Raw genomic sequence first — 19575 nt, forward strand, 5'->3', positions numbered from 1 at the left:
GCACTGTAACTAGTGATTATGTGAAGATTGATTGTATTTTATAAGATAAGTTTAATCCAAGCTAGCAACTTACCTTGGCTCTTTTTGACGCTGCACTCGTGTAACAGGTGGTCAGCCTGCCACGCAGTCTTCTCATTGATTGCAATATAATCGGCCATAATCGGTGTCCAAAAAGGCCAATTACCGATTGTTATGAACTTGAAATCGGCCATGATGAGTAATCAGTCGAAATCTAGTCTGTACATCGTCAATGACTTTATACATTTAGGGTCAGTCACAGTGGTCATGTATTCTGACATTGTATACTCTCTGTTTAGGGCCAGAGAGCATTCCAATGTGCTCTGTTTTTTGGTTGATTCTTTCCAGTGTGTCAATTAGTTATCTTTTTGATCTTTTTGATTTCTCATAATTGGGTTGCGTCTAAATGTGTTTTCTGTCCTGCGGCTCTGGCTGTCTGAGGGGACTCTTCTCGAGGTTCATCTCTGTGCAGGGTGAGGGCTTTGTGGTGGAATGTGTGGGCATCACTTCCTTTTAGGTGGTTGTAGAATTGAACAGCTCTTTTTTGGATGCTGATAACTAGCGGGTATAGTTCTAAAGCATTGTTTGGGGTTTTGCGTTGTAAATAAAGTATATTTTAGCAGAATTCTGCATGCAGTCTCAATTGGGTGTTTGTCCCATTTTGTGTCCCACTTTTCTCCTGCTCTCACTCTCTCTCTCTGGCTATGTGTATCTCTTGTTATGTTATTAGGACGACAAGAAATGGTAAGATCAGCCATTGGCAGCACTGATAATCCTCCTGTTGTGCAGGCCACCTGCCAGCTACTCCGATGCTCAAACTGATTGAATAATTCTGTCATATGAATGGGCCTGTGTTGCTAGTAGACGTTATGATCGTCTCAGCTACTCTTTCATCCACAAAGTCTTTAGGAGTGAGGAGGCAGACCAATATTTGTTATGAATACAATTTGTGTCAGTATGTAGATGTTGTGTGTTGATGCAATGAGACACCTCAAGGCCCCATCACGTGCAGCTGGAATCTCATTATTAGGGGATTTTTCATGTAAGGAATGAATTAACCTCCCACCACATTAATTCAAGAATGCTGTCAGCCTTTAATGAAACCAGGGCTTATTTCAGTGTTATTTTGTTTTAATGAAGGAATAAAAAATATAATTTAGCCAAACAGTAACCATGAAGTTGTACAGTATAATAGTCCACATTCCTTGTTGACCTTCCGTTTGAATATTATGCTAATTTAACCACAAGTTACACAAAGAAACATTGGCATAATTTGTCATATTTTGATAAAAACAGGACATTTCTTTATCAAATATTACTTTTGAGAGCATGACTAGGCCTATTTCACAAAAGAGGTGTACTTCATCAAGCCTGTCCTATGGCACACTTCTCTTGCCAGTTCACGCACTTGACATTTGTGCTACGATGATGGGATATTTGAAGGTGTCTCCGTGCGTGCGTTCCATGCCTGTTAAATTGATGAAACCCAGTGGTGCGCAAAACGCTCGTGTTTCAGCAAGCAGGTGGCAGCGGTACTCTGTCCTGTAACCCTTTGTCCAGCCGTGCCTACTGTAATGTCAACCCAAGTCACCTGTCCGTCTGCTGGCTGTTGCGTTGTCCTCGGTCAAATTACACACTGGGCACAGATGTCAGTTCAACGTCTAGTTTTGATTTACATTTGGTTGAGTTGTCAACTAATGTGAATTCAACAACCAAAACATCGCCATGTGATTGGATTTGGGTTAAAAGTTGGGTGAAGAAAATACTCAATGTTGATTCATTTTACGTTGGTACATTTTTGCAAATACAATTACTTTTCCTAGTTGATTCAACGTCATCACATAGATTTTTTGGGTTTAAATGACATGGAAATAACATTGATTCAACCAGTTTTTGCTCAGTGGGTAAAACCTTGCCTTGTTAATTATTAACATCAGCAAAATTGGGCATCATAATTCAGTTGTTTGCTAGGCTATTTCAGTTATTCATGAAGTCCATTTTTCTGTTAGTTTCTGTACTCTTACTACCCTCTAGTCTATTTGAAGATGGGAAATGAAAATATAGAAAAACATGTGCAGTGCCGTCAGAAAGTATTCACACTTTTGACTTAAAAAACCCCCACAATTGTTACAGGGTGGGATTAAAATCATTTTAATTGTCTTTTTCTGTCAACAAGCTACACAAAATACTTGAGTGTTGTCTTTTTGTCAAGTCTAACATTTGTAAAAAATATATATTTTTAAATATATATATATATATATATATACTCATTTTGATTACATAAGTCAATGTTAGAATCACCTTTGGCAGTCATTACAGCTGTGAGTTTGTCTGGGTAAATCTCGAAGAGTTTTGCACACCTGGATTGTACAATATTAGCAGATTATGCTTTTTTTAATTCTTCAAGCTCTGTGAAGTTGGTTGTTGAACATTGCTAGAAAGATTTTAGATTTTCAAGCAGATTTAAGTCAAAACTGTAACTAGGACACTCAGGAACATTCAATGTCTTCTCGGTAAACAACTCCAGTGTATATTTGGCCTTGTTTTAGGTTTATGTCCTTCTGAAAGGTGAATTTGTCTCCCTGTGTCTGTTGGAAAGCAGACTGAACCAGGTTTTCCTCAAGGATGTTTCTTGTGCTTAGCTCTATTCCATTTATTTTTATAACAAACATACCCGTAACATGATGTAACCACCACCATGCTTGAAAATATAAAGAGTGGTACCCAGTGATGTCTTGGATTTGTACTCCAGACATAAAGTAATTTTCTTTGCCACATTTTTTGGTGTTTTTATTGCGAATAGGATGCATGTTTTGGAATATTTGTATTCTGTACAGGTATCCTTCTTTTCACTCTGTCATTTAGGTTAGTATTGTGGAGTAACTACAATGTTGTTGATCCATCCTCAGTTTTCTCCTATCACAGCCGTTAAACTATGTAACTGTTTTAAAGTCACCATGGTGAAATCCGGCAACTTAGTTAGGACTCCTGTGTCTTTGTAGTGACTGGTTGTATTGATTCACCATCTAAAGTGTCATTAAGAACTTCACCACGCTCAAAGGGATATTCAACGTCTGCTTTAGAAGAAAAAAAAGATCTACCAATAGGTGCCCTTCTTTGTGAGGCATTGTAATACCTCCCTGGTCTTGGTGGTTGAATCTGTGTTTGAAATTTGCTGCTCAAGTGAGGGACCTTACAGATAGTTAGTTATATGTGTGGGGTACAGAGATGAGGTGGTCATTCAAAAATCATGTTAAAGACAATTATTGCACAGAGGTTCAGGTGCCACAAAAAAGGACTTAGGATAATTGTAATTGGCTCAGAACAGGGCAGCATGGCTGGCCCTTGGATGTACTCAGAGAGCTAATATTAATAATATGCATGTCAATCTCTCCTGGCTGAAAGTGAAGGAGAGATTGACTTCATCACTACTTTTATTTATGAGAGGTATTGACATGTTGAATGCACTGAGCTCTCTGTCTAAACTACTTGCACACAGCTCGGACACCCATGCATACCCCACAAGAGGTCTCTTCATAGTTCCCAAGTCCAGAACAGACTATGGGAGGCACACAGTACTACATAGAGCCATAACTACATAGAACTCTATTCCAAATCAAGTAACTGACGCAAAGCAGTAAAATTAGATTTTAAAAAACATATTAAAACCTTATGGAACAGTGGGGACTGTGAAGCAACACAAATATTGGCACAGACACACACACACACACACACGATAACATATGCACTATACATACACATGGATTTAGTCATGTAGATATGTGGTAGTGGTGGAGTAGGGGTCTGAGGGCACACAGTGTGTTGTAAAACCTGAGAAAGTATTGTAATGTTTTAAAATTGTATAAACTACCTTAATTTTGCTGGACCCCAGGAAGAGTAAAGCAGCAGCTAATGAGGATCCATAATAAATACAAATACAAAGAATCACTCTGATGTCAATGCAAATGCAATCGAAAATCACAAAACTTCATGAGAGCCTATGAGCTCTCGCAACATTTCTGTAGGCTATGCAAGTTAACCTCTGGCACCAGTGGGACGGTCCTCAAACATACAAGTATTATCCACCATTTTAAAGATAAACTTCTTGTAAATCCAACCACAGTGTCCACAAAGACTTTACGACGAAAGTACACTAAACGATTATGTTAAGTCAGTACCTAGTCACAGAAAAACACAGCCATTTTTCCAGCCAAAGAGAGGAGTCACAAAAAGCAGAAATAGAGATAAAATTAATCAACAACCTTTGATGATCTTCATCTGGTGGCACTCCCAGGTCTCCATGTTAGACAATAAATGTTTGTTTTGTTCGATAATGTCCCTCTTTATGACCAAAAACCTCATTTTTTTTCGCGCGTTTTGTCCAATAATCCGAATGCAGAAGGTGCGTGCACTAATTCCAGATGAAAGTTTTAAGAAATATATATATTTTTTCATTTTCAACAAAAGTTAGTAGAAACATGCCAAACAATGTTTATAATCAATCCTCTGGTTGTTTTTGTCATAAATAATCAATAATATTAAAGCCTGAAACAATGCCTAAAGACTGGCCACATGTAGAGGAAGCCACGGAGCTCGTGAACTGGGTCCTAAGTCTTTTTATGGTGGATAGGCTTTCAATGGAAAAACAGCCTTTCAAAATACTTCCTGGTTGGATTTTCCTCTGTTTTTTGCCTGCCATATCGGTTCTGTTATACTCACAGACATTATTTTAGCAGTTTTGGAAACATTCTTGTTTTCTATCCAAATATACTAATTATATGCATATCCTATCTTCTGGGCCTGAGTAGCAGGCAGTTTAATTTGGGCACGCTTTTCATCCAAAATTCCAAATGCTGCCCCCTACTCTAGTGAAGTTAAGAGTTTTGATGGCCTCTATTAAAAAGAGGAGGATCCCATCGCCTTTCTATAGGCTAGGCCTACTATATTTATTGCACAACTTTCCTAATATTAAGCACATTGCTTCACCTTTACAACAGAAGCCTACCTGTCTGGCATGAAAATGAACCATGGGAAAAGCATCCTCCATTCGCTATTTAAGTGCATAGGTGCATGACAAATATTTTTGTTAGTGTAGGGGATGTCGGGTCCGGGTGCCACTAGTGGAGCAACCGGGGATGCCTCAGCTGCCCTAACAGGCTTCCATGCCTCAGCCGGGTTGTCAGGTTTACAAGACCTGGTTGCCCCGCCAAGTGTCCGTTGCCGAGTATACCGAGGATGCCTCAGCTAGCTCGTCAAGCTCCCGTGCCTCACCCGGCTCGTCAGGATCCCGCACCTCAGCAGAAGTGATCGGCCTGCTCCTGGTCCCCGGGATCGTCCCTCTGGTCTGCGTCATGCGCCTTGAGCCACATGTCAGGGAGGGGGTACTGTCACGTATACTCCTTCTCCGGCGCTCGAGGTCGTCAGGTCGCTCATTTTTATGCACACCTGTCACCATCGTCACGCGCATCAGCACCTCATCAGACTCACCTGGACTCAATCACCTGCCTGATTATCTTCCTAGCGTACATGTTACAGAACCATAGGATAGCATTTAGCATGTTTTCCACTTAGGGGAGCCAGCCACTGTCTAGATCTAACCTATTGACTGAATGTGAGCAATGAAGGAAACCAAAGATCGAAAAGAGCACCTTGATCGAGTTCAAGTTCATCTCCACAAACAAAGTTCAGATGCATCATAGCCAGTCTAGATGTCTGAGCAGCTGTGGTTATTTGGCTGGATCTCTCACTGGTTCTTGGTAGTTTGGGTTGTATGATGATGATGTGTGTGTTTTAAGAGTTTTCCTCTATCTTTCTTTTGTATAAATAGATGCCATCTGGTACTGTGGTTGTTTTGATGTGTAGAGAGCTCGTACAGAGAGCAGAGACATGGCAGGCAATTGCTGAGTCACTCCATATGATGAGTCTGTTTGTGGCTTGTGCTGCTAGTGATGCCTAGTCAGGGTCTGAACTCTGAAGTCCCTCTAATGTTCTCTCAAGCATGAGTCACACAGACAGTATAAAACATTTACAGTAGCATGGCATACTGAAGCCCATAGCCCGATCAAGCTCACTTCACTGCTTTAACACCCAACAGAATAGATGAAGATCCCTGTTAAGTTTACATTAGATACGCCTACGTTACAGAAGAATTACAGAAAGTCGGACCCTTTTTCTAACGTATTTTGCTTTCTTTATTGCGTCCTCTCAAATGAAACTGTGGACTCAACATTTCTCTATCTCGCCCATAAAATCAATAAGATCTCTTGCGAATAAGCTATGGCTACACTTTCTGAAAGGGCATGGTTTCCAGGTGTTTGATGCCGTTCCATTCTGCTCCGTTCCGGATATTATTATGAGCCGTTCTCCCCTCAGCAGCTTCCTGTTGGTTACCTGCCATGAGTTCACCTCAGTGTAAACAAAACCTGATACTCACACACTCACAGTATTCTTCCAGAAGGTTCATGTTAACAATCTACTTTCTTCCAGATACCATCTCAGTTACCATTAGGAGACCACCTCAACTCAGCTGACTGATCTGCCTAGTAATCTAACTGGGATGACATACAGTACACCTCTCGTCTGATGGCAGGGTAATACAGCTGTCTGATCTGCCTAGTAATCTAACTGGGATGACATACAGTACACCACTCGTCTGATGGCAGGGTAATACAGCTGTCTGATCTGCCTAGTAATCTAACTGGGATGACATACAGTACACCTCTCGTCTGATGGCAGGGTAATACAGCTGTCTGATCTGCCTAGTAATCTAACTGGGATGACATACAGTACACCTCTCGTCTGATGGCAGGGTAAAACAGCTGTCTGATCTGCCTAGTAATCTAACTGGGATGACATACAGTACACCTCTCGTCTGATGGCAGGGTAATACAGCTGTCTGATACAACTGATACAGCTCTTTGGAACCCGATTTGAAGGCCCACTACTATGAATTATTCAAAGTGTTGTAGCGTAGCACCCATGGCTAACCGGCAGCTCACACACAGACCCTGCCCCGGAAACACAAGCACACGCACCCACGCACATATACACACAACACACGTGTATTAGACTGTGACTTGTGTAATCATGGCAGTTCCCAATTAAATCATGCATGATGCTTAAGTTACGCAAGAAGCAAATTACTGAAGAAAGGCTGTTGGCACTCTCTAGCACTCTCTAGTCTGGCAAGTTAGTCAGAAACATACTCACTGCATCAGTGAAGACGTATGGTCCATTACAGCACTTCAGTGCCCAACAAAACCCCACTCTACAAAATGACTAGAATTAGTCCTGTTAGGTTTGTGATGGCTTTTGAATATAATGTACAATTACTTGTGATGAGGGAGAATAGGGCACCAGAAAATGTTATGGTAACTAGCTAGTTGTTCCTACTTGTGTGTCATCCACACATCCACACATAACATTAATTAGGCTATACAAACAACATGTATTATCATACACACAAATTAAATGATAGTACACCATCACAAAATGTGCACTGTGAGATAGCCTGACCTGTTTATTCACTGCTGTGGATCACGCTAAAGCTGTTCCATGAGGGTTCTGTGGATATCTTTATCTGTCATTGTTGTGTGCATCCAGTCACACTGGGCTGTAACAGTGTTTTGTGGTTCTGAATAGATTTTTCCATTTTACAGCCACTTTGGCAAATGGTACTGCATTAGTTAGACTAGTGATTAGCCTGATGCCTAAGGCACTGTAGTGATTTTGTAGAAGTGCACAAACACAATGTCGCAGCCTATAAGTGGTATTGTACATTTTATGTAACGTTGTTGGTTGGAGTCTTTTTGCACATAAACTGGCCTACTCAAATTAGGCTATCAGATTTAAGTTGACGTTTTAGTGTGGATTTCATTACTTTTATTACGTTGCAGTTGCTAGTTAGTTACCTGTCTAAAATTGTAGCATAGTCCTAATCAGTAATGTAACTTTTGGATTACTAAAACTCAGTAACATAATCTGATTACTTTTGGATTACTTTCCCCTTAAGAGGCATTAGAAGAAGACAAAAAGGATCCATCAAACACATTTGGTATGTCATCATAGTGGTCTCTGGCTTGTGGTCAGACTCGTTCAGGTGGAACAAACTTAAACTTGCACCTTTTTTCCGATGCTGAATTGAATGTCATTGAGAAAACAGAAAGGTGTCATGATGTATTTTTTTCTCAGCACACATCCTTTCTGAATTTAAAAGTAATCCAAGAAGTAATCATTTCATTTTTTTAAAAGTATTTGTAATCTGATTACAATATTTTTGCTGGTAAAGTAACTGATTACAGTCACAGTTTTTTTTGTAATCAGATTATATGTAATTGAGTAGGCCTATTCCCCATCCCTGACCACGACAGATGAAGAATAGGCCTCAAATTTGTACCTTTAGCATCCCATAACCTTTGCTCCAGAGGTGAGGATCAGATTAGGCCCATATGGAGCCCTCCGATGATAAATGGTAATCCTATATTATGTCCTTGGGACCATTCATGACTCTTCTCATTAATTTGAATGTTATTTATTGACAGTCACAGATCAATGTTTATTCTATGGAGAAAAGTAGCCTACTAATTAAGGCTAAAGAGCCTGGCAGAACATATTTGAGTCCTATTGATGTGATGTAGGAAATGTCTATAATTATATGCCCGTGTGGAAATACCCCCACAGCTTTTCCCCTTTGAGTCACTAGGCTAAATCGGTTGACTTTATCCAGTGTTTGATTTGATCCTGCAATTTTGTTCAACATTTATAGCCTACTTTGTTCTCTGAAGAGTGATGGATGGCTTCCTTCCTGGTCATTTCCAAAGGTTGTTGTTGCCAAAACTCACTGAGCAAGAAAATGAAATGAAACAGCTTCACTGTATATCAACAACAAGTCTTCAATGAGAATGAGATCATATTGATCTCTTAGTCCATTTGAAGAGCATGCTATTTTCCACAGTACTTTATTTCAGTGCAGTCTTAGTTAGGCTACTCACAGATAACTTATCTGATCTATAATTTGCCGTTCATGTTTGATGTTGTTTATTTTTCAGTGGACTGTTCTTCGTTGGATCCCACCGTGTTGGATGAGTTTCGGGAAGAAGCATCAAGCTGGACTGAATCACCCTCAGCCTTATTTGTTTCACACACTGAGGCCTCTGAGCACCCAGATGACACTACAACTACAGCTCTCTCTTCACCTGGTCACCTACCACCTGAATCTACACTAACACTTACTCAATGGGGTATTTCAGCTTCTCAAAACTCCAAATCATTGACTTCTAGAGATCCCCTCCCCATTGGTCCAGACCCTCTCTCCACTCCCACTTTAAGTTCCTCAGAGCCTGTGGTTGGCCTTCAGCAACAACCTAAAGGCCCTACCAGACTTTCAAGGGAGCTGAAGCTCTATGGTCCTGACTCAACCATGGCAATTTTCTCTCCAACCCTTGTTACAGTACCACACCAGAAACCTCTCGGACCACAGTCCAACAAATCCACAACACCCTTGAACTTATCTACAGCCACCAGTTGGACTACATTGGTACAGTTCATTGTCCCAAACTCTAATGAGAGAGCTCCAGATGAACCTCCATTATTATCCCCCAGCAACCAGCAAGACGCATCAAAACAGACAACCCCTGCATTTATGACATCACTTCCTGTTGGACCCCTCGGCCAGCCTAGACTGCCTGTTGACGATCTGGTAGATGTAGAAGCCCAGTCAGACCAAGCCAGGCCAGAGTCTAAACCTAATCCAGACATGTCCCAGAGTTTAAGCGATCTCTTGCTGGTTCCCAAACTGCCCCTTGATCCCTCAAGTAGGTTAATCTATCTGGATCACCTTCGTCCCAGCAGTGAGCTCATGCAGAAGGGCAATGCTGCTCAGGATATCCACATGCTCCCAAAACCATCACCTGAGATGCAGCTGGCTCCCAGCTACGTGCCTTTTCTGAACCCTCACACCACGTCCTTCTCGTCCGAGCCCACCATGGTCCCTCCTGAGGACTTCTTCCCCACCAACACCATGGTGGTGGATTGGGGCTCCGGAGACTACCCGGAGACTGCGTCCTACATGGGCTTGGAAAGGGACGACTTCTCCCTGGTCACCAATCTGCCCACAGACATGTACGACCTGGAGGACTCCAACGCGGAAAGCTACGACACCTCCTTCCCCTCCAGGGTCGGCGTGTCCTTCTCCTCGATGCGTCACATGACGTCTTCACCTAGTCTCACAACAGCGGCTTACAGCTCTAGCGTCGGAAGTGTGGCCCCCACGTCCGTTCCTCTCCCGATCCATCCCTCTCCCAGTCACCCCACGCTAGCCTCAACACAAATACCAACACCTCAAGGGGATTTACCAGGAGGTTCAGATGTTGACTGGACAGATACCTTTATGGTTGAACCAACAGACCTCCTCTTACCAGACATGAATAGCCTGGAGTACTACACCATCCAGCTGACCAAGGATGACTCAGAAGAACACAGGGGCACTAACGTGACCACCACCTCCAGGCATTTCTCCCTGATGTCCATCAGCACCACGCACATCGTGGCCACTAGCACCTTCACTGTGGACCTCAGCCACATGCTTACAGCCTTCTATGGAGTAGATGGAGTGGAGGTCCAGCCTTCTGACAACACTTCCTGGATCGAAGAGTCCTCCACTGATATCTCCAGCTCAGAGCCTCTGAATACAACCACAGCAAACACTATGGAGATGACTCCGCTGAATGTCTCAGTGCCATTCTTGGAGGCTTCAGTAGTGCCAACTCCCTCCATGGACCTCTCGTCCTCCCTGTGGGGTGTCACTGGTCAGGTATCCGGTGAATGGACGAGCCCCGTGGCCACCTCCAGTGTCGGACTGGACAACAGCTCTGTCTTAGTGTCAGTGCAGCCTAGTGCTACTGCCTCGGAGACAGACATCCTGTGGTACGTCTCTCCCTCCGCCACAGAGACGGCCCTCCTCAGCACCTCTCTCGTAACTCCTGTGGTGACCACCTCTATCGCCTTCTCCCCATTTCCCGGCCAGACAGAATTACCCCCCAATGTCACCTCAGGCCCGACAGAACCAGCCACCAATGCCACCACCATCCCCCCGGTGTCAGTCATGGCTGACCAAGGCGTTGTTACTGATAGTCCTGTCACAGCAGTGACAAACGACAGCCAGACTACAGTTAGCGGTGTAGACATTTCCACAACTGATCCTGCCACCACCACCACCACTACTACTACCAGCATCACTACTGAGGCCTCTACAACCACCACTCTGGCCACCACCACTACCCTCCTAACTACTACTAAGAGCCCACCTACAACCATAGGCCGCCAGTACCTCTGTAACGTCACCAAGCCTGTGTACTTTGTTGAAGTCGGTAAGTTGTATTACCTCTTTGTCGTATTAATATACTTTTTTAATGCAGCAACATTATGTGGAAAGTCATCCTAATCAATGTTGCTAAGATATAATCAAAACTATGTCTTATCCATTTTAGTATGAAAGTCATGGTTTGTGATGTAATGTTTTGATAATATTGTCCACTAAATTAATCTATAACATAATTTATCAATGAGAGATGAGCTAATGTGAGATGAGATAATGATCTGATAATGAGATTTACTACCTATGTGTGCTTCCATCTTCCTATGCAGGTTTTCCGCCTGGGGCCACTGTTGGATATGCCAAATCCCAAGTCCGAGATGTCCTGAAGACAGAATTCAATAAGTCAGTTGAACTGCAGGTACATTATTATGCAGCATGGGGCATTTTTATTGGGGTTTATTCTTTACTTCAATACCTCATGAAATGGGTCGAGATAAGAGTGAACTGAAAAAGCAGACTTTTTCTTCAGTCTTTACATAGATAAAGTTATGTTATGCAGTGCATCTGGAAAGTATTCAGGCCCCTTGACTTTTTCCACATTTTGTTACGTTACAGCCTTATTCTAAAATTGATGTAAATGTTTTTTTTTCTCTTCAATCTACACACAATACCCCATAATGACAAAGCAAAAAGTTACATTTAACATTTTTGCAAATGTATTACAAAAAAAACTGCTGAAATATCACATTTGTAATAGGAATTCAGCCCATTACCTCATTGCTTTGTTAAAGCACCTTTGGCAGTGATTACAGCATCAAGTCTTCTTGGGTATGACTCTACAAGCTTGGCACACCTGTATTTGGGGAGTTTCTCCCATTCCTCTCTGCAGATCTTCTCAAGCTCTGTCAGGTTCGATGGGGAGCGTTGCTGCACAGCTATTTTCAGGTGCCTCCAGAGATGTTCGATCGGGTTCAAGTTCGGGATCTGTCTGGGCCACTCAAGGACATTCAGAGACGTGTCCCGAAGCCACTCCTGCCTTTTTTTGGCTGTGTGCTTAGGGTCTTTGTCCTGTTGAGAGGTGACCCTTTGCCCCAGTCTGAGGTCCTGAGCACACTGGAGCAGGTTTTCGTCAAAGTTCTCTCTGTACTTTTCTCTGTTCATCTTTGCCTCGATCCTGACTAGTCCCTGTGACTGAAAAACCTCCCCACAGCATGATGCTGCCACCACCATGCTTCACCGCTTGGCATTCAATCCAAAGAGGATTGAATTGGTTTCATCAGACCAGAGAATCCTGTTTCCCATGGTCTGAGAGTCTTTAGGTCCCTTTTGGCAAACTTCAAGCAGGCTGTCATGTGCCTTTTACTGAGGAGTGGCTTCCGTCTGGCCACTCTACCATAAAAGCCTAAATGGTGGAGTGCTGCAGAGATGGTTGTCCTTCTGGAAGGTTCTCCCATCTCCACTGAGGAACTCTGGAGCTCTGTCAAAGTGACCATCGGGTTCTTGGTCAGCTCCCTGACCAAGGCCCTTCTCCCCCAATTGCTCAGTTTGGCCAGGTGGCCAATCTTTTTTCATTTAAGAATGATGGAGGCCACTTTGTTTTGAGGAACTTTCAATGCTGCATTATTTTTTTGGTACCCTTCCCCAGATCTGTGTCTCGGAACTCTACGGACAGTTCCTTCAACCTCATAGCTTGGTTTTTGCACTGACATGCACTGTCAACTGTGGGACATTATATAGACAGGTGTGTGCCTTTCCAAATCATGTCCAATCAATTGAATTTACCATAGGTGGACTCCAATCAAGTTGTAGAAACAGCTCAAGGATGCTCAATGGAAACAGGTCACCTGAGCTCAATTTTGAGTCTCATAGCAAAGGGTCTGAATACTTATGTAAATAAGGTATCCGTTTTAAAATTTTTAATACATTTGTAAAAGTTTAAAAACCTGTTTTCACTTTGTCGTTATGGGGTATTGTGTGTAGTTTGCTGAGGAAATAGTTTTATTTAATCAATCAATTTTAGAGTAAGGCTGTAATGTAACAAAATGTCAAGGGGTCTTAATTCTTTCCGAAGGCACTGTATATAAATGAGTCCATAATCGTGGTCTGACATGACAACTAGGGCTAACCTCAAAGTGCTGGCACTGTTGTTAGCTTTACATTAGAAAGCGCAGGCTCCCTAAGAAACCGCCTAACAGCTGCAACATGCTCTGAGTTTAATCAAGCGATAGGGAGCTGCAGCAGTGGGTATGAGGCTGTTGTGTAATGGCCCAGGTCATGTGTGTGGGGGTATAGGGATGGGACGCACCAGGAAGGACAGCCCACTTCCTGTGGACTCTTAATCTCCAGGCTCTTTGATAAACAAACCACACTAATGACTAACTGCACACCCAACACTTCATGGCCCAGCAGAGAGGCAGTGACCTCAAGAAACTGTCTACCTTTTAACTGTTTATATGCTGTACAGTGCAAAAGGAGACGGTAGTGTGCATACACATACAGTACCTCATAGTTCATGGTGCCAGAACTGAATAAGAGATATTCAGCTGCACTTGGAGGATGATAGAAGTTGAAAGTAAGACAAAAAGAAAGACAGAGTTGAATTGAAAGAATACATCTAAACATTAAAATAACTCTTGCTAGGAAGAGAAATTATAATTGTGGTTTTTTTTCTGTTTCTTGGTAAAGGTTGCTAAGAATCCTCCAGACTTTGTGTTCCGGGCAGTGTCGGGTCCTGTGGTGTACACGGCCATATCAGTCATCAACGCCCTACGCCAATCAAGTCGAGGCTTCCTGTCCATCTCACACTACTGGAAGGTACCAGACCACCAGTACCAGGTCCACTCAGGTAAGAGCACTGTTTGGTATCGAACTATACAAGCTCCTTTTGAAATGGAGATTTGAATAGGTCATTCCCAGTACGTACTATGTTGTTAGTGTGTGTCTGAATGTAACTCTTCCCTTCTGTTTCCCATCCAGTGCTGCAGTTTGTGCCCAGGCACATTGACGTGCGCGTCTGCAACTTCAGCGAGCGCATTGAGAAAGGCCTGACCATGGCGTATGCCGAAGTGCGCCGGCGCTCGCAGGAGTCCACAAACTTCACTGTGGATGTAAGTGGAGACTGACTGAATATGGTTTAGCTCTCCAGTCAACTAGAACAGAGTAGAGCTTCTTCTAATGCTCTGTTATCATTAGCAGTCAATTACTCCTTCCAAGGTTTTCAACCCTAGAGTCCAACGCCTTGGTACTGATTGTCTGGAATCACCCCTAATCGCAACCCATTTCTGTCAGGAACCCTTAGCTCACACATTTGTTATTTCTAAAGACCACTGGCCGTGTACTTTAGCTATGCTCTTACTGCGAGAGCTCGATAAGAGCAGCGTCTGCTGAAATAAGTCTGGAAGTGGAAAGGAAAAGAGAGAAAAGCTCTGATTTTCCAAGAGAGTCAGTTGGCTGAGGCTAAGAAATTAGAAAGTTAGAAACTAATTGGGTTACTGTGTGCAAATGCAATACCTAGGCCCCGCAAACTCAACTCTGGACCCTGAAGCCAGTTCCGCTGCTTGTTTTAATTTTCTCCTCTAATCAAGGACTGATTTAGACCTGGGTGCAATTAATTATCAGGTATAACAGAAAACCAGCTGGCTCTGTACCATGTAGGGTAAGAGTTGAATACCCCTGGCCTAGACTGCAGTCTTAATTGGTGGTGCTTGTTTGCTGACTTCGACAAACATAGACTGAGACTGCCTCTAACGATTGCACCAGCAGTCCCCCTGATTGCAGCTGCAGGGGCTTGCTTCGGATTGGAGAGAGAAAGAGAGGCAGGAGCTGCTCGACTTTTATATTACAATTGTTAAAGCTTGTGGAGCGACAGGGAGTAATGGTTGAAATGTATGGTTGCGTGACTGTGTGTGCTGCAATAATACAACCTAAGTGTTGGTCTCCATCTCCACAAGTCTTTAGATCAGTGGTCACTCATTCAAGACCAAAATGACCAGCTTTGGTTTATTGAATCAGGTTTGATTCCACTATTAAAAGTATTCAGATGCTTGAGAAAGTGCTTATTTCGCTGTTCGGGTTTGCTGTTCTTGAATGTAGCAGGGTATGGAAAGTTTTCAGACACATACAGTTGAAGTCGGAAGTTTACATACACCTTAGCCAACTACATTTAAACTCAGTTTTTCACAATTCCTGACATTTAATCCTCGTAAAAATGCTCTGTCTTAGGTCAGTTAGGATCACCACTTTATTTTAAGAATGTGACATGTCAGAATAATAGTAGAGAGAATGATTTATTTCAGCTTTTATTTCTTTCATCACATTCCCAGTGGGTCATACATACACTCAATTAGTATTTGGTAGCATTGCCTTTAAATTGTTTAACTTGGGTCAAACGTTTCAGGTAGCCTTCCACAAGCTTCCCACAATAAGTTGGGTGAAATTTGGCCCATTCCTCCTGACAGAGCTGGTGTAACTGAGTCAGGTTTGTAGGCCTCCTTGCTTGCACACACTTTTTCAGTTCTGCCCACACATTTTCTATAGGATTGAGGTCAGGGCTTTGTGATGGCTACTCCAATATCTTGACTTTGTTGTCCTTAAGCCATTTTCCACAACTTTGGAAGTGTGCTTGGGGCTATTGTTAATTTGGAAGACCCATTTGTGACCAAGATGTCTTGAGATGTTGCTTCAATATACCCACATAACTTCCCATCCTCATGATGCCTTCTATTTTGTGAAGTGCACCAGAAGTGCACCAGGCCTTTCAGGTTATGTTGATATAGGACTCGTTTTACTGTGAATATAGATACTTTTGTACCCGTTTCCTCCAGCATCTTCCCAAGACCCTTTGCTGTTGTTCTGGGATTGATTTGCACTTTTCACACCAAAGTACGTTCATCTCTAGGAGACAGAACTCGTCTCCTTCCTGAGCGGTATGATGGATGCATGGTCCCATGCTGTTTATACTTGCGTACTATTGTTTGTACAGATGAACATGGTACCTTCAGGCGTTTGGAAATTGCTCCCAAGGATGAACCAGACTTGTGGAGGTCTATCATTTTTTTCTGAGGTCTTGGGTGATTTATTTTGATTTTCCCATGATGTGAAGCAAAGAGGCACTGAGTTTGACGGTAGGTCTTGAAATACATCCACAGGTACAGCTCCAATTGACTCAAATTATGTCAATTAGCCTATCAGAAGCTTCTAAAGCCATGACAGAATGTTCTGGAATTTTCCAAGCTGTTTAAAGGCACAGTCAACTTAGTGTATATTAACTTCTGACCCACTAGAATTGTGATACAGTGAATTATAAGTGAAATAATCTGTCTGTAAACAATTGTTGGAAAAGATTACTTGTGTCATGCACAAAGTAGATGTCCTAACTGACTTCAAAACTATAGTTTGTGAACAAGAAATGTGTGGAGTGGTTGAAAAACGAGTTTTAATGACTTCACACTAAGTGTATGTAAACTCCCGACTTCAACTGTAGGTTTCATAATCAGTAAATTAACGGATTAGACTGGATAATAAATTCATATCTGGAGAACACCATTTTAATTATGTCTGGTCATTTAATTTTCAATTCCCTTTCAATTTCAATTCCGCAAATGAAATGAGATCAATCTGATCCAAGCTGTATATTCACACTGGTTGAATCTACATTGTTTCCACGTCATTTCACTGAAATTACGTTAAAGGGTAACTCTCAACCCCAATTTCAGCCTTTGTCCAACCTCTTCAAATGCCTTCAGGTGAGAAGTTGTGGGTGGGGGGAATTGCCCATATGTAGAGTCCTTTAGGTGCCTTATGGCAAACTCCAAGAGGACTGTCATGTGCCTTTTACTGAGGAGTGGCTTCCGTCAGACCAGTCTACCATAAAGGCCTGATTGGTGGAGTGCTTCAAGGATGGTTGTCCTTCTGAAAGGTTCTCCCATCTCCACAGATGAACTCTGGTTCTTGGTCACCTCCCTGACCAAGGCCCTTCTCCCCCAATTGCTCAGTTTGGCCAGGAGGCCAGGTCTTGGTGGTTCCAAACTTCTTCCATTTAAGACTGATGGAGGCCACTGTGTTCTTGGGGACCTTCAATGCTGTAGAAATGTTTTGCTACCCTTCCCCAGAGGTGTGCCTCGACACAATCCTGTCTCTGAGCTCTGCAGACAGTTCCCTCGACCTCATGGCTTGGTTTTTGCTCTGACATGCACTGTCAACTGTGGGACCTTATATAGATGGGTGTGTGCCTTTCCAAATCATGTCCAATCAATTGAATTTACCACAGGTGGAATCCAATCAAGTCTCCAATTTCAGTCTCATAGCAAAGGCTCTGAATACTTAGTCAGTTCCATAAATATTTGGACATTGACCAAGTTATTCTTATTTTAGATGTCTACCACAGCATATTGGAGTTGAATTAATTCAATAAAGTGTAGACTTTCAGCTTTAATTTCGCCTAAAATGACATACCCAAATGTAACTGCCTGTAGCTCAGGACCTGAAGCAAGGATATGCATATTATTGATGCCATTTTTATGGAAACACTTTGAAGTTTGTGGAAATGTGAAATGAATGTTGGAGAATATAACACATTAGATCTGGTAAAAGATGCCAGGCCTTTACTGCAGCTGTCTTCAGTTCCTACTTGCTCTTGTGGCGTTTTGCTTTCAGTGATGCCTTCAGCAAGTGAAATGCATGCTCAATTGGATTCAGGTCAAGTGATTGACTTGGCCATTGCAGAACATTATAATTATTTGCCTTTAAAAAAAGTATTGGGTTGCTTTCGCAATATGCTTCGGGTCGTTGTCCATCTGCACTTTGAAGCACCGTCCAATGAGTTTTTAAGCATTTGGCTCAATTTGAGCAGATAATATAACCCTAAACACTTCAAAATTCATCATGCTGCTTTTGTCAGCAGTCACATCGTCAATATAGACAAGGGAATCAGCTCCATTGGCAGCCATACATGCCCACGCCATAACACTACCTCCACCATGCTTCACAGATGAGGTGGTATGCTCTGATCATGAGCAGTTCTTCTCCATACTCTTCTCTTCCCGTCATTCTGGTACAAGTTGATCTTTGTCTCATCTGTCCATAGGCTGTTGTTCCAGAACTGTACAGGCTTTTCTAGATGTTGTTTGGCAAACTCTAATCTGCTCTTCCTGTTTTTGAGGCTTACCAATGGTTTACATCTTGTGGTAAACCGTCAGTATTTACTCTGGTGAAGTCTTCTCTTGACTGTTGACTTTGACACAGATACGCCTGCTTCCTGGAGGGTGTTCTTGATCTGGCCAACTGTTGTGAAGGGGTTTTTCTTCACCAAGGAAATAATTCTTCTGTCATCCACCACAGTTGTTATCCATGGTCTTCCAGGCCTTTTGGTGTTCCTGAGCTCACCAGTGCGTTTTCTTTTTAAGAATGTATGAAATAGTTGATTTGGCCACACCTAATGTTTTTGCTATCTCTCTGATGGGTTTGTTTTGATTTGTCAGCCTAATGATGGCTTTCTTCACTGGCAGTGACAGCTCTTGGGAATTCATATTGAGGGTTAACAGCAACAGATTCCAAATGCAAATGTCACACTTGAAATCAACTCTTGACCTTTTATCTGCTTACTTGTAAATTCACTAATGAGGGAATAACACACACCTGACCATGGAACGGCTGTGCAGCCAATTGTCCAATTACTTTTGGTCCTTTAATTTATAATTATATTAGTTTGTCCAATTACTAATGAGCCCCTAAAATTGGGGGGCTATGTATAAAAATGGTTGTAATTCCTACACTGTTCATACAATCATTTTGACAAAACCCTTAAATTAAAGATGAACGTCTACACTTAAAGCACATCTTGATTCCTTTCAAGTCCATTGTGGTGGCGTACAGAGACAAAATTATGCAAATTGTCTCACTGTCCAGATACTTATGAACCTGACTGTATTTTTTTTTTTAACCTTTATTTTACTAGGCAAGTCAGTTAAGAACAAATTCTTATTTTCAATGACGGCCTAGGAATAGTGGGTTAACTGCCTGTTCAAGGGCAGAACAACAGATTTTGTACCTTGTCAGCTCAGGGATTTGAACTTGCAACCTTTCGGTTACTAGTCCAATGATCTAACCACTAGGCTACAGCTTGGGGATTTGAACTTGCAACCTTTCGGTTACTAGTCCAATGCTCTAACCACTAGGCTACACTGCCGTATGAAAATAAGGTATTTCTGTTTTTTATTTTTAATAAATTAAACATTTCGCTTTGT

The 19575-nt window shown here is 42.3% G+C and overlaps 1 protein-coding gene across 2 annotated transcripts in view; it reads left to right on the forward strand.

Moving 5' to 3' along the window:
- Positions 1 to 19575, forward strand: part of si:ch211-1e14.1 (UPF0606 protein KIAA1549) — a 92255-nt gene that overhangs the window by 31866 nt on the left and 40814 nt on the right. For both annotated transcript variants that reach the window (XM_020481035.2, XM_031822963.1), the window contains exons 3-6: positions 9066 to 11384; positions 11662 to 11750; positions 14018 to 14177; positions 14309 to 14439. In XM_020481035.2, coding sequence (XP_020336624.1) covers positions 9066 to 11384; positions 11662 to 11750; positions 14018 to 14177; positions 14309 to 14439 — 2699 coding nt within the window. The remainder of the gene's footprint in view (positions 1 to 9065; positions 11385 to 11661; positions 11751 to 14017; positions 14178 to 14308; positions 14440 to 19575) is intronic.

The sequence above is a fragment of the Oncorhynchus kisutch genome, linkage group LG4 (genome assembly GCF_002021735.2).
Source record: "Oncorhynchus kisutch isolate 150728-3 linkage group LG4, Okis_V2, whole genome shotgun sequence".
In the NCBI taxonomy this organism is placed as follows: domain Eukaryota; kingdom Metazoa; phylum Chordata; class Actinopteri; order Salmoniformes; family Salmonidae; genus Oncorhynchus; species Oncorhynchus kisutch.